General features: G+C 36.3%; 1 protein-coding gene across 1 annotated transcript; it reads left to right on the top strand.

The window, feature by feature from the left end:
- Positions 1 to 573: 573 nt before the first annotated feature.
- On the top strand, positions 574 to 1550 carry LOC148544974 (DNA mismatch repair protein MSH3-like). Its single transcript, XM_088498039.1, has 4 exons — positions 574 to 615; positions 1060 to 1158; positions 1263 to 1342; positions 1526 to 1550. Exons 1-4 carry the CDS (start codon positions 574 to 576, stop codon positions 1548 to 1550), a joined length of 246 nt encoding a protein of 81 aa, XP_088354165.1.
- The last annotated feature ends 12892 nt before the right edge of the window (positions 1551 to 14442 follow it).

Below are 14442 nucleotides of genomic sequence, written 5' to 3'. Positions count from 1 at the left end.
CCACATAACAAGACTAAAATGACACTCTTATAGGTTTTTATCTTTTTTTTTTGGAAATTACTCTTTTTGACCATTACTACTGCTGCTGATGTATGCATTAAGAATAGGAAATTGTCATGTTTCTAGAAAGCCTTTTTGTTCGACTCAGCTGCTATTTCGATGAATTCAAGTTTCATTCAACTCCTGATAATTAATTTCTTAATAAGGGCCGGTCTTTGATAGTTCATGGGTATGCCATATTTACTATATATTTGGTGAGTTGTCTTTATCTTATAAGAGAATCTATTTATTATTGTGGGTAAATTTTAGATCTTTTATTATTGTGGTATATATATTATATATTTATGTTGATGATTATTGTCTTCACATGTTTTAGACTTGATTATTATGAATGGTAATTAGTGTTTTTGTACTCCATAAAACAACGATAAAGCATAAAAAATAATCCTATCTTTACTAAAACTAGAAAGCTAGATATAGCCCCAAAAACTATGCATACATGAAATCATTAGGAATTGCTGAGTGAACAATGTGCCAAAGCTAGTCATTTCTTTAAGGCCATTCTCAAAAAATATGAAAATGACCTTTTCAGCCAATGCGCTTCAACAACTGGAGGTAATTATATGTGGAGCATAATTTTTATTGGCATGCTGGATGATTTCCTTTTTCTTTTTCTGTTTGTTTTGAACTGTGATAACAAACTATGTTTATGTGTGGTGGTGCATTAAGAACTTGGCTCTATTAATCAAATTTGATCTAACCACGATTTGAACTGTCCATATTTTCTTTGATTCAATTTTTAATTATCATAGATTCATATAAAAGCATGCAAGAAAATATCCTTGGTTCTTGCTATTCAATGACCTCCACATTTATAGCTCTTTTCTTTTACATGGAGGATCCCGTAATATTCATTTAGAGACATTTTATGAACTTTATTTTCTGCTTGTGCTATTGTGAGAGCTAAAACTATTATTGTGTGTGCTTTAATTTTTATCATACCATTTTGGACTCTGTTGTGTATCCTTTTTTCTAATGGATGTTTCTATGTGATTTTAGATTTTAAAAAATAATAGTGATGGATCTGAGAATGGGTCCTTGCAACAAATTATGAATCGCACCCTTAATATATTTGGTTCCAGGCTTCTTAGGCATTGGGTACGAGGTGCTTCTAGTTTCGATATACCACCATTGAATGTTGAATTCTTGATTCTTTCAACTAAAAAAATTACTTTATCTAATTGTTCTTATTCATGAAACAGGTATCTCACCCATTATACGATCAGACCATGATTTCTGCTTGTCTTCATGCTGTATCTAAAATTGCAGAGTCCATAAAACAGTATCGAAATATTCATTTAACATGATTTGCTTTCGTTCTCATTTAAATTTGCTTTTTGATTTAAACTTAAATTGATCATGTGGCTGTTTACTTATGATATGATTAAAGTTAGTTCAGAAAATGGATATTAGTAGAAGCTTGTGATATGGACTATAAATTTAGTTATTCTTTATTCTTATGCAGGTTTGCTTACATGATGTGTACATGAAAACATATTTCTAATCCCATTTTTCAGTATTAGGTTTCAGTTTCCTCGACCTGTGGAGGTGATGGTGAGTAACCTTTGATTATAGAATAATGAGGAAGAGTTTTTGTGGGGTAAATATCCAACCTTTGATTATAGCTAGACATGCTATAGTTTGTCATACAACTGTAAGCTTTTGTTCCCCTGCTAGTGTCACATTGTGAAACAATCAGAATTGATGTCTCTGAGCAATTTTTCAGATAATCATAGGTTAGCTTTAATATTTTCCCCTTTCAATTCTTCTAATGCCTATGGTATTGATGCTAGGTTTTCTAATAAACTTTGTTTTTTTCACATTTTTTAATACATTAGTTCATACTACATGCTAGGATTTTATTTGTGACATTCCTTTGGCATCTCAAATAATGCAAGTGACCAAACTAGTTCAGTGATTACAGATTTGAGATGGTGTTGCTGTGGCATCCCTCCTCAATGCAACTCTTGTTATTCCTAAGTTTCTTTACAGCAATGTTTGGAATGACCCCAGGTAAAATCACTTAATAAGCAATTGTTTATATCATTGTGGTAATTTTTGAGTGATAGTATTTGATGAATTTGGTAAATATACAACCAGTTTGGTGACATATACCAAGAGGAGCATTTTATGAATATGTTGAAGGATGATGTCAGTATTGTGAAGGAGCTCCCATCTCATATGAAATCCTTGAACCTTGAAGCAATTGGCAGCCAGGTATTATAGACATCTTACATTTTGTATGGATTGAAATTATATACAGTAGAATCACTATGGGATGTATCACCATTAGTATTGTATGATTGAAATTATATACAATAGAGTGTGTATTAATTTATGTTGGAAAATTAATTTGCAGTCAAACACAACATTGAGTGTGCAACAAGAGAAAACGCTAAAGCAAATGGGTGCAACAGTGAGGAATGCAGGGTCATACATAGAGAGACTGAAGCTGAATCAAGAAAGAGAAATTGGCAACAAAGGTTATGGAAAAAATGTATGTGGAACAATTATCTAATCTATTATCATTTTACAGCTCAATGGGCCAAATTTGAAATTGAGATTCAAATGAGTGTGTACCCATGATTTTGTAATTCTACAACAATTATCTAATCTTTTGGAAATTAAGATTCACGACCTTGAAATTGTCAATGAAAATGAGTGTGCACCCATGATTTTGTTGACCATGGTTGGTGTAAATGTATTAAGTTAGATGTGTGCTTTTAAATCTAAATTGGGTTATGTGCTCTTTTATTAAATTGGTGGTTTCAATCTTATTTTAAAAAGCATAATATTGTCATCATAATTAGGTACAAACGACGGTTAGAAACTCCCATTTTAAATGAAAATGATGCCATTATATACTGGTAAAAACGGCGGTTAAAAACTGCCATTTTAAACGAAAATGATGCCATTATAACCTGGTAAAAACGGTGGTTAGAAACTGCCATTTTGAACAGAAAGGATGTCATTATAACCTGGTAAAAATGGTGGTTATAATAGTAAAAACAGCGGTTAAAAACCGCCATTTTAAACAGAAATGATGCCAGAATATCCTAGTAAAAACGGCGGTTATAGCCGCCATTTTAAACAATTCAAAAATCACCATTTTATCCGGAAATAATTACGGTTACAAACCGCCGTATTATCCACTAGTTATTACGGCAGTTTTCTGAAAACTGCCGTAATAACCAGAATGGCGCCCAGAATAATGGCATTTCTTGGAGGCACCATTTTTGGTAATAATGGCGGTTCTAACCGCCATAATTTCCAAAAATAACCGCCAATTTAACCCCTTTTTTTTTGTAGTGTCACTAACCATTGAAAATCAGAATGGCTGGCATCTTTAGGAACTTAGAATCCGGATGATATTGTTGACTGTTCTAGTTAAGCTCTTTTTTATTCTTGAACATAGCTTTCAGAGTCTTGGCCGTGACCCTAAGCACCTTGTTTTCCAGTATTTTCACAAGATACAATAATGCCACAGACACTTTAACTGGGTAAACCTTTTCAAATTGTGACTCAGCTTTGCTCGAGTCCCCAAATAGCGGTGTCCAGAGTTCTTAAGCACACTCTTTTTACTTTGGACCACAACTTTAACTGCTCAGTCTCAAGCTTTTCACTTGACACCTTCACGCTACAAGTACATGGTTAGGGACAGCTTGGTTGAGCCGCTTAGGCTAGGATTTTATTCCTTTAGGCCTTCCTATCCACTGATGCTCAAAGACTTGGGACCCTTTTACCCTTGTCTTTTGGTTTAAAGGGTTATTGGCTTTTTCAATCTGCCTTCCTTTTCCTGCATTTTTGGGCAGTAGTGAATTTTTTTGCTTTTTATTTTTTTATTTTTCTTTTTTGCCATTTTTTCTTTGTTTTGCAACACGCTTTTTCTTTTTCTTTTTGCTGCTTTTTCTTGCTTCAAGAATCAATTTTTAGGTTTTTCAGATTATCAATAATATTTTTCCTTTTTCTTCATTCTTACAAGAGCCAGCATCATAAAATTCAACTTCAAATTTTCACTGTTTATTCTTTCATTCAGAAAACTAAAGCAATGCCACCACATCAAAATAATCTAACTATTCTTTATTGGAAAGCTCAAAAATTTATGCATCTTTATTTATTCTAATAAAATCTACTATTTTATTCATGTTTAATGATGATAACAGGAATAATTTATAGCTAATTGGAGAAATTAAAAATTGCTTAATTACTACTAATGCTTATGTAATCCTAAAAATTAAAAGACATAAAATAAAAATAAAATAAAGACTTAATTACTACTAGTGATCATGTAATACTAAATATGAGACATAGGAATTAAAATAACAGAAATATGAAAAACAAGAATTAGAATAACTACAGAGTTGAAACTCAACAACCTTCAGCTTGGGGATGCTGGTTTCTTCAGGCTGTGGGATGCATGGCTCTTCAACTTGAGTGGTACTGGGCTCTTTAGGGGAGAGCTTTTGGCGCTTCAACTCCTCCAGCTCACGCCCTTGCTTCTCCTGCTCCTTGATCAGTTTACAAATCATGCTAGTCTGATCTTTCTGTTCTTCTCTGAGCTGATCCAGCGTGCTCTATAAGTGAATTACAGACGCCTTCAGCTATTCCCAGTACTCCATTGAAGGGATCTCTTGGGAAGGCTCAGGTTCCTTCCTCTTGAGGTGATCATCTTCTAACTTGGAGCTCTCCATCACCTGCTTGGTGATTGGTTTTTTCACTAGAATAAAGTTGTCCACTTGGATCAGAACCTTAGCCACTTGGCATAGGCAAAAGATGAGATTTGGATAAGCCAGTATGGCCCTAGTGGAATCTCTGTTTGATAGTTTGTAAATCTCACGGGGGATTATTTGGTGGACTTCCACCTCATTCTCCATCATGATACAGTGAATCATCACAGCTCTTGCAATATTGACTTCAGAGCGGTTACTTCTGGGGAGTAAAGAATGCCCAATGAAGTCTAGCCATCCTCTAACAACAGGCTTGAGGTTCGCCCTTTTTAGCTGGCATGGCTTCCCTTTTGTATTCTCAATCCATTGAGTTTTGGGTAGGCATATGTCCTCTAGAACTTGATCCAGCTTTTGGTTAGCTACAACCCTTCTGTTGTATGACTCACGATAATCATTTTATAGAGGTAATTTGAAGACCTCTCTCACCCTATCCAGATGAAAGTACATGATCTTCCCTCTGACCATGGTGCAAAAAGTATGGAAGGGTGTTCCATCTTTCTTTTGCTTATCTGTCATCCATAGATTTACATAGAATTTCCGGATCATGTTGTATCAAACATTTAATTCGGGATTACTTAGAATCTCCCAGCCTCTCCTTCAAATCTGCTATTGGATCTCTGGGTATTCTTCTTCTCCAAGGTTGAACCCCACTTCAGGGATTACTAGCCTTTTTGTCATTATCTTATGATAATGTTCTTCATGTTGCTTCGTGAAAAATCGAACATGTTTGAAAATAACTGTTGAGTTGTCTTCTTTCTTTTTCTTTGGGGAGGTCTTGCCACTTTTTGAAGCCATAGGATTGAATTCTTGATGAGAGAACATAGCTCCTGCCACACCAAACTTAAAAATTTGCTCATCCTTGAGTAAAAAGTAAGAAAGGAAGAGGTAGTAAAGAGAATAGAAGAAAGAAGTAGAAAAGAGAATTTGAATAAGAGGTGGTGAGTGAGGTAGAAGGGCATGGGCATGCATATATATAGGGAGGGCAGGAGGGATTTTCGAAAATAATCATGCAAGAAAGATAAAGATTTTTGAAAAAGATAGAAAAAGATAAGTTGTTAAATTTAAAAGATAAGAAAAGATTTAATGAGGAAAGAAAAGGCATTAAAGATAAGATATGAAAAGGCATCAAAGACTTTGGAAGATAACTTCCTGTCATGCCACCTTTTTGCCTTTTCCTTATAGATTTTTGCATTTTCAAATGTATTTAAGCGGAATTTGTCCAACTCATTTAGTTGGAGAAGCCGTTTCTCTCCTACTGCCTTAGCATCCAGGTTGAGGAATTTAGTAGCCCGATAGGCTTTGTGTTCTAGTTCCACTGGCAAATGACAGGACTTCCCATATACCAACTGATATGGTGAAGTTTCAATGGGGGTTTTGAAAGCTGTTCTATATGCCCATAGAGCATCATCAAGCTTTCTAGCCCAATCCTTTCTAGAGGCACTTACTGTCCTTTCTAGGATTTGCTTTAGTTATCTATTTGAGACTTCAGCTTGCCCATTTGTTTGGGTATGATACGGTGTTCCCACATTATGGCGAACTCTGTATTGACTTAAGACAGAATCCAACTGTCTGTTGCAGAAATGAGTTCCTCCATCACTAATTAGTGTCCTTGGGACACCAAATCTGCTGAAGATGTTCTTTTGGAGGAACTTCATTACTACCATGGTGTCATTGGTGGGTGTTGCTACTGCTTCAACTCATTTAGACATATAATCAATTGCCACAAGGATATAGATGTTTGAGTATGAAGGCGGGAATGGTCCCATGAAATCTATACCCCATACATCAAACAACTCAATCTCCAAGATCCCTTGCTGAGGCATGTTGTGACCATGAGGAAGATTGCCAGCCCTCTGGTAACTATCACAGTTATGGACGAACTCTCTAGAGTCCTTAAAGAGAGTAGGCCAGTAAAAGCCACTTTGGAGTACTTTAGTGGCTGTCCGCTCACCTCCAAAGTGTCCTCCATAATCTGAACCATGGAAATGCCATAGAATTTTCTGTGCCTCTTCTTCAGACACACAACATCAGATTATTCCATCCGAGCATCTCTTAAAGAGATATGGCTCATCCCATAGGTAATATTTTGCATCATGCATGAGTTTCCGGGCTTGTTTCCTGGTAAACTCCTTGGGGATGAACCGTATAGCCTTGTAGTTTGCAATGTCTCCAAACCAAGGCACTGTCTGGATGGCATAGAGTTGCTCATCCAGAAAGGATTCGGATATGTCAGTGAAGGGAGAAGAAGTTCCTACTGGCTCAATCTGGGACAAGTGATCAGCCACTTAATTTTCTGTCCCTTTTCTACCTCTAATTTTCATATCATACCCTTGCAGGAGTAATACCCATCTTATAAGTCTAGGTTTAGAATCTTGCTTAGTGAGTAGATACTTTAGGATAGCATGGTCAGTATAAATAATGACCTTAGATCCTACTAAGTAGGATCTGAACTTGTCAATGGCATAGACCACTGCAAGTAGCTCCTTTTCTGTAGTAGTATAGTTTTTCTGCGCATCATTTAATACGCGACTAGCATATTAAATGACTTGCAGAAGCTTTTCATGTCTCTGACCTAGGACTTTGCCTATTGTATGATCACTTGCATCACACATTAGCTCAAATGGCAAGTCCCAGTTGGGTGCAGAGATGATAGAAGCAGTGACATGCTTGGCCTTCAGAGTTTCGAAGGCATGCAGGCATTCTTGGTCAAAGATGAAAGGAACATCAATGGCCAAGAGATTACATAGGGGTTTGGCAATTTTAGAAAAATCTTTTTATGAACTGCCTGTAAAATCCTGCATGTCCTAGGAAACTTCTGATTGCCTTGATATTAGTAGGTGGATGCAAGCGTTCTATCACTTCCACCTTAGCTTGATCCACCTCTATCCCCTTATTTGAGATCCGATGCCTAAGAACAATGCCTTCAGTTACCATGAAGTGGCATTTTTCCCAGTTTAGAACTAGGTGTGTTTCTTTGCATCTTTTCAGGACCAGGGTCAGATGATCAAGACAGGATTCAAATGAGTCTCCATATATAGAGAAGTCATCCATGAAAACTTCAAGGAACTTCTCTACTATATCAGAGAAGATGGATAGCATGCAGCTCTGAAAGGTGGCAGGCGCATTGCACAGGCCAAATGGCATTCGTCTATAGGCAAATATGCCAGATGGGCATGTGAATGCTGTCTTCTCTTGATCCTGTAGATCTACTGCTATTTGATTGTACCCAGAGTATCCATCCAGGAAACAATAAAATGCATGACCTACTAGTCTTTCTAGCATTTGTTCAATAAAGGGTAAAGGAAAGTGATCTTTCCTGGTGGTGTCATTGAGTCTTCTATAGTCAATGCACATACGCCACCCTGTAACTGTCCTTTTAGGGATCAGTTTATTCTTTTCATTATGAACCACTGTCATGCCTCCCTTCTTAGGGACAACTTGGACAGGGCTCACCAAGGGGCTATCAGAAATGGCATAAATGATCCCAGCCTCATGGAGCTTAGTAACTTCCTTCTGCACTACTTCCTTCATAGCTGGATTCAAACGCCTCTGTGGTTGTACCACTGGTTTAGAATTATCCTCCAAGAGGATTTTATGCATGCATCGGACAGGGCTAATTTCCTTAAGGTCACTTATAGTCCACCCAAGGGCGGTCCTATGTGTTTTAAGCAATTGAATTAGTGCTTCTTCTTCCCGTGGCTCAAATGCAGAGTTTTTTTTATCACAGGATAAGTATGTCCCTCTCCCAAAAATGCATATTTTAGGGAGGAAGGTAATGGCTTAAGCTCAAGCTTTGGAGGCTTCTCCTTTTCCTCAGAGGTTTCCAGAGGTTCTTTTGAATCAGGCTCAGTATAATCAAGGATATCATCTAGCCCTTCCTTGAGGTTTTCAGCCATGTTGACCTCTTCCACCAGGGAATGGCAAACTATTTATCCCTTTCCTCTTGACAGAGTTTCTGAGGAAATGGCATCTTAGCCTTATAATCATCAACCTTGGTTGATAGAGGTCGAATGCTATGTATGCTAGAATGGGGTTACTAGCTTGCTTAGGAGGGTTGTTATTCATGAGTGGTTGACCTCTCTTGCTTGTGCGTTCAATGCCTATGCTGCTGCCCCCTTGGGCATTTGAACGCCCAATCTCTGCCCTGTCCTGGCGATCAACGCCAAGAGGGGTACCTTTCTGGGCATTTGAACACCTAGTCTCTGCCCTTTCCTGGCGTTCAATGCTAAGAGGGATACCTCTTTGGGCATTTAAACGCCTAGAGTCATCGTGTGCAGAGACCTGGTTATCCTCTGTGAGCTTTTCATTCTTATTGTACTGAGGTTGGGTGCTTAAGGTTTTCCCACTCCTCAGTTAAATAGCATAGCATTCATCTATTATCTACTTAGATAACTGCTGCCTTGTTTGACTCAACTGGGCTTCTATATTCCTGTTAGAAGCCTGAGTTTCTCGTAGAGCCTCTTGCAATTCTAGCAGTTACTGGGCAAGGGCTTGCAGTTGCTGAGTCAATGGGCCATCCTGCTCTGAAGGGTTAGGTTCAGCAGCTACTTCCTTAACCTCTCCTTTTATAGAGGCCTCATGAGATAAGTATAGATGCTGATTAGTGACAACTATCTCAAAAATCTCTTGAGCCTCTCCAATGGTCTTTCTCATGTGTATGGAACCACCAGCAGAGTGGTCCAAAGACATTCTAGCCATGTTAGAAAGCCCATAGTAGAAACTGTACCCATTCTGAAAACATTTCATTGGGACATTTTCTTAGCATCCTCCTATACCTCTCCCAAGCATCATAAAGAGATTTACTGTCTCCTTGTTTGAAGCCTTGGATGTCCAGCCTCAACGGGGTCATCTTTCTTGGGGGGAAGTATTGATTTAAAAACTTGTCCATTAACTGTTTCCAAGTTTTTAAACTAGCTTTAGGCTGGTTATCTAACCACCTTTTTGCTTGGTCCTTTACAGCAAAAGGAAAAAGCAATAATCTGTAGACATCTTGGTCTACTCCCTCACTATGTACTTTATCAGCAATCTTTAAGAAATCTGCCAGGAATTCTGTAGGTTCTTGTTGAGGAAGCCCAGAATACTGGCAGTTTTTCTACACTAGAGTAATAAGCTGAGGGTTGATGAGTTCAAAGCTACAAGCTCTGATGTGAGGTATACTGATACTTCTTCCATAGAAGTTGATGAGCAGATATTTTATACGCTTTTTGGCATCATTTTCATATAGTTTTAGTGCGTTTTATTTAGTTTTTATTAAGATTTTATAGGTTTTAGTTTTAAATTCACATTTTTGGATTCTACTATGAGTTTTTGTACTTTCATACAATTTCAGGTATTTTCTAGCTAAAATTGAGGAGCTGGAGCAAAAGTCTGATTTTGAGACAGAGAAAGCACTGCAGATGCTGTCCGGATCTGACTTGCCTGCACTCGGAAGAGCTTTTCAGGTGCTAATGAAGTCCAAATAGAGCGTTCTTAATGGCTATGGAAAGCTGACTTCCAGAGCTTTCCAGCAATATATTATAGTTTATGCTTTGCTTCGGATTAGAAGGCCCAAAACTGGCGTCCAACGCCAGCTTCCTCCCCCTTTCCAGGCGTCTAGTGCCCAAAGAGCAGAGACCAGCGTCCAAACGCCCAAAGAGGACCCCCTAGCTGGCGTTCCATGCCCAAGAGACCTCATAGCACGTGGATCTCATCAAAGCTCAAACCAAACACTCACCAAGTGGGCCCCAGAAGTGAATTTTAGCACTAAATAGACTGTTTTACCCTTACTAGTCATCTGTTTAGTATTTAAAGTTATTTTTACATAATCATTCAGAGATCATACACCATTGAGCCACCATACACGTTTACATTGTATTTTACTTCAATATGAGTTTCTAAACCTCCTAGGTTGAGGGGAGGAGCCCTGCTGAGTCCTCTGAATTAATAAAAGTACTATTATTTCTTCTTCTATCCGTGTTTGATTTATCTCTAAGATGTATATTCGATCTTCATCATGGTGAATAGAATGATCTTACAAATTAGCTCTATTCATCACATTAAGACAAACGTGCCTGACAAACACCCGCGTCTACTTGGGTTCATGTGAATACATGACTGGAAAGCACAAGCCAATAGCTATGTTTATACATCTCTCATACTTTAATCCACAACTTTGTTGGGGACTTCTCGAGACACCAGTTCAGCCGATTTTCGGGGAGATTAGGGTTTCCGTGGTATAGGCTAGAATCCTAAGAAGCAGCATCCTCTGATCCAAAAGATTCGACCTTGTCTATGGTGTTTTGAGTAAGATCGCCAAGAGAATGGACTGCTATGCGCTTCACCCTTCGTCAGATTTGATGACCACGGCAAATGGCATTCAATCTGTAGCAGAGGAGATCAATGACCACGGCCCATGGTGTTGATCACATACAGCCTGCCATAGAAGAAGATCATTCATAAGCAAAGAAGATAGTAGTACCAAAGTTGATTCAGAAAGGCAAAGCAACTCCAATCCTCAACTCTATCTTTAAAGTATTAGCACTCTATTATAATAATCTCACAAATATTTATCTATCAACCTTCTGAGCTGCCTGACTAAGATCTGCAAGATAACCATAGCTGTCTTCAAACCACAATCCTCGTGGGATCAACCTTGACTCGCTCAGGTATTACTTGGACGACCCAGTGCACTTGTTGATACAACAGTACGAAAGTGTAGGGATTCGTGCTACCAAGTTTTTGACGCATTTGTCGGGGATTGTTGAGTTTGGATAAACTGAAGGATTGTCTTGCTCCCTAGATCAGGTAATTTTTATCTTCTTTTCTTAATCATTCCTATTTGAGTCTTCTAATTTTTGTTAGTATTCAAAGTGTTCTTGAGTCTTCCTTGTATTTGATCTTAAAATTTTTAAGTTTGGTGTCCTTTAGTGTTTCCCTCCAAAAATTTTCGAAAATAAGGGGTGCTAGATCTAAAAATTTTAAGGCTTGTGTCTTTTGTGTGTTTTTCTCTTTCATCATAAAATTCAAAAATAAAAAAAAACATCTTTACTATTTTTAATTTTACTTGATTTTTCGAAAATCATAAATAAAAATCCAGATTTCAATTTCAAATTTTTATCTTATCATATCTTAGTTGTCAAGTTTTCAAAAATCAAATCTTTTCAAATATAAAAAATCTCATCTTTTTCAAAAATCTTATCTTTTTCTTATCTTTTTCAAAATTTAAAAATCTTATCTTATCTTTTTCAAATTTCAAATTTTAAAATCTTATCTTTTTCAAAATCAAATTTCAAATCTTATCTTTTTCTAATTTCAAACTTTAATTTCAAATCTTTTCTTATCTTATCTTTTATTTTATTTTAAATTCAAATCTTTTCTTAATTAATATCTTATCTTCTCTCTCTTCCTTCTCAAAACGTCCTAACTAACTCTTCTCTTCCTTAATTTTCGAAAATTATCTCTCTTCTTCTCTCTCTTCTTTTTTAAAACTTCTTAACTAACTCTCTTCTCTCTTAATTTTTGAAAACTTCTTCTACTTCTCTCTTCTCTATTTTCGAAAATTTAACATTCAAATTTTAAATTCTTTTTCAATTAATTAACTTAATTTTTGAAAATAATTAACAAATAAAATAAAAATAAAAATATTTTAATTCTTATTTACTTTTTCTATTTATAGTTCTCTTATTCTCACTTCTATTTATTCAAATTCTATCCCTCTCTCATCTTCCATCTTCACTTTTCTCTATTATTCTCTCTTCTTCTTCACATATCACTTTAAGGAAGAGCTTCTTGCCAATTGGCATAGAAAAGCTTTTTTCTTTTCCTTCTTATCTTTTCTTCTTGTTTATGACCAGGAATACGGATAAACCCCTCTTAACTCCTGATCCTGAACCTGAGAAGACTCTAAGGAGGCGTTTACAACAAGCTAAAGCACAAGTTTGAGTCTTCCTGTGGGAGTCCATGAAATTGACAGTTTTATTGCACCAAAGTGATGAGTGAGGCTTCAACTCAAAATTATTAGCATTAATAGGGGGTACAACAATGCTACTGCCATAAAAAGTGGGATTTGGAGTAGTGTAAGAGCCAATAATCTTTCTAAGTTGCTCAGGAGCATTAGGAATAGAAACATTATTATTGTTATGTGGCCCCAGAATGATTTCTTCAGCTTCCTCCTTAGAATTGTCCTTAAGACTTTTAGCGGCTCTAAAAGTCTAGCCTGCTGTTGGCATCTTCTAACGGTCCTTTCAATCTCAAGATCAAAATCAAGAAGAGGTTCCTTGTCCTTGTTTCTACTCATAAAAAAATAGAAGGTAAGAAAAAGTAGAAATATCTACGTCAGAGTGAAAAAAATTCCCAGTGAGGTAAACTAAGTAAAAGAAATAAAATAAATTAAATAAAAGAAAGCACTATTTTCGAAAAAAAGTAGAAATTTAAAGCAAAATATCAAAATTGAGAAGGGAAAAATAAGAAAATAAAATGAATCAAATAAGAAAAAAATTCTAGCAGAAAATTTGAAAATTAAAGAGGAAAAATTAAGCAAATTAAAGTAAGAAAATGTCTAATCTAGGTAATCAAACAACGGATAGTTGTCAATCACAGTTAATCCCCGACAACGGCGCAAAAAACTTAGTGCAAATTTTGAATAGCACAAACTAACCGGCAAGTGCACCAGGTCGTACCAAGTAATAACTCAGGTGACTGAGTGTCGATCCCATGAGAATTAATGGACTAAACAACAATAGTTGAGTTATTAGGCTAGTCAGACAAGCTAAATTGAGTGGTTTGGATTCAAATAGCATAAACAGTAATCAGAGAATGCAAGAAAATAAGCAGTGAATGGGTTGTGAAAATAGTATGAGAAAATAGTTAAGGCTTTAGAGATGTTTAAATTTCTGAATTAACAATTCTTATCAATTACTTTAATCATATAAAGGTTCAATTCATGGTACACCTTAAGTGATTATGATATGTGGTCAGGAGGACATTTTCGTAATCTTAGAGCTAAGGGACAGAATGATAATCTTGTCATATTCAAGGATCTGAATTCTAGAAGAATTGTGCCATGCCAGTCTTGGACATCTAGAAGACCAAGAGTCCGTCTCAAAAACAGTGGTGCTGAAAGGGTGACAACTCATAAAGCCCATTGGGCTAAGTCAGGACAGGAAGAAGCCCAATAATGCTTTTCAAATTCAATTAGAGACATAATTTATTATTAATTTTCGAATTTTTAGGCATTTATGTTAGTTTGTTTTGTTGTTAGAGTTTGTTGAAAGATTTGAATTACTCCTGATTTGCTTAGTAGTATTTTTAGGGATTTTAAATTTAAATCAAATCTGATATAATCTAATAAGATCAAATCTGATTTAAATTAGTTATCATATCTTTAGGATTTTAAAAATTTAAATCAAATCTGATCCAATCTAATAAAATCAAATCTGATTTAAATTAGTTATCTTATCTTTTAGTTAGTTTGTTAGGAGCCTATTTAAACACCTCTGGTGAGACCATTTGGAATAACTTTGATGAATAAAATTTCCTTAGTGCTTTATGCACGTTTTTTTTAAGTGTGATTGAGTGAGGTGAGTGATTTGCTTCGCTGGTTGCATGGAGAAGATTGAGTGATTCAATTTTCATCCCTCTGATCTAGGTTGTCAAGGACAGGTTCTTTGAAGGTCTA

This window comes from Arachis ipaensis, chromosome B9 (assembly GCF_059453495.1).
Source record: "Arachis ipaensis isolate K30076 ecotype BB chromosome B9, ASM5945349v1, whole genome shotgun sequence".
Classification (NCBI taxonomy): Eukaryota; Viridiplantae; Streptophyta; class Magnoliopsida; order Fabales; family Fabaceae; genus Arachis; species Arachis ipaensis.
Note: the sequence above shows the minus strand (reverse complement) of the source record. Positions and strands in the feature narration are given on the sequence as shown.

What these genes read in the sequence shown, in the direction of transcription:
- LOC148544974 (XM_088498039.1), top strand. Translation starts at nt 574, where the DNA reads ATGAAAATGACCTTTTCAGCCAATGCGCTTCAACAACTGGAG. An exon ending in ATGCGCTTCAACAACTGGAG is followed by an intron (nt 616 to 1,059) that starts GTAATTATATGT and finishes ATGTGATTTTAG; the next exon opens with ATTTTAAAAAATAATAGTGA. An exon ending in CCAGGCTTCTTAGGCATTGG is followed by an intron (nt 1,159 to 1,262) that starts GTACGAGGTGCT and finishes TTCATGAAACAG; the next exon opens with GTATCTCACCCATTATACGA.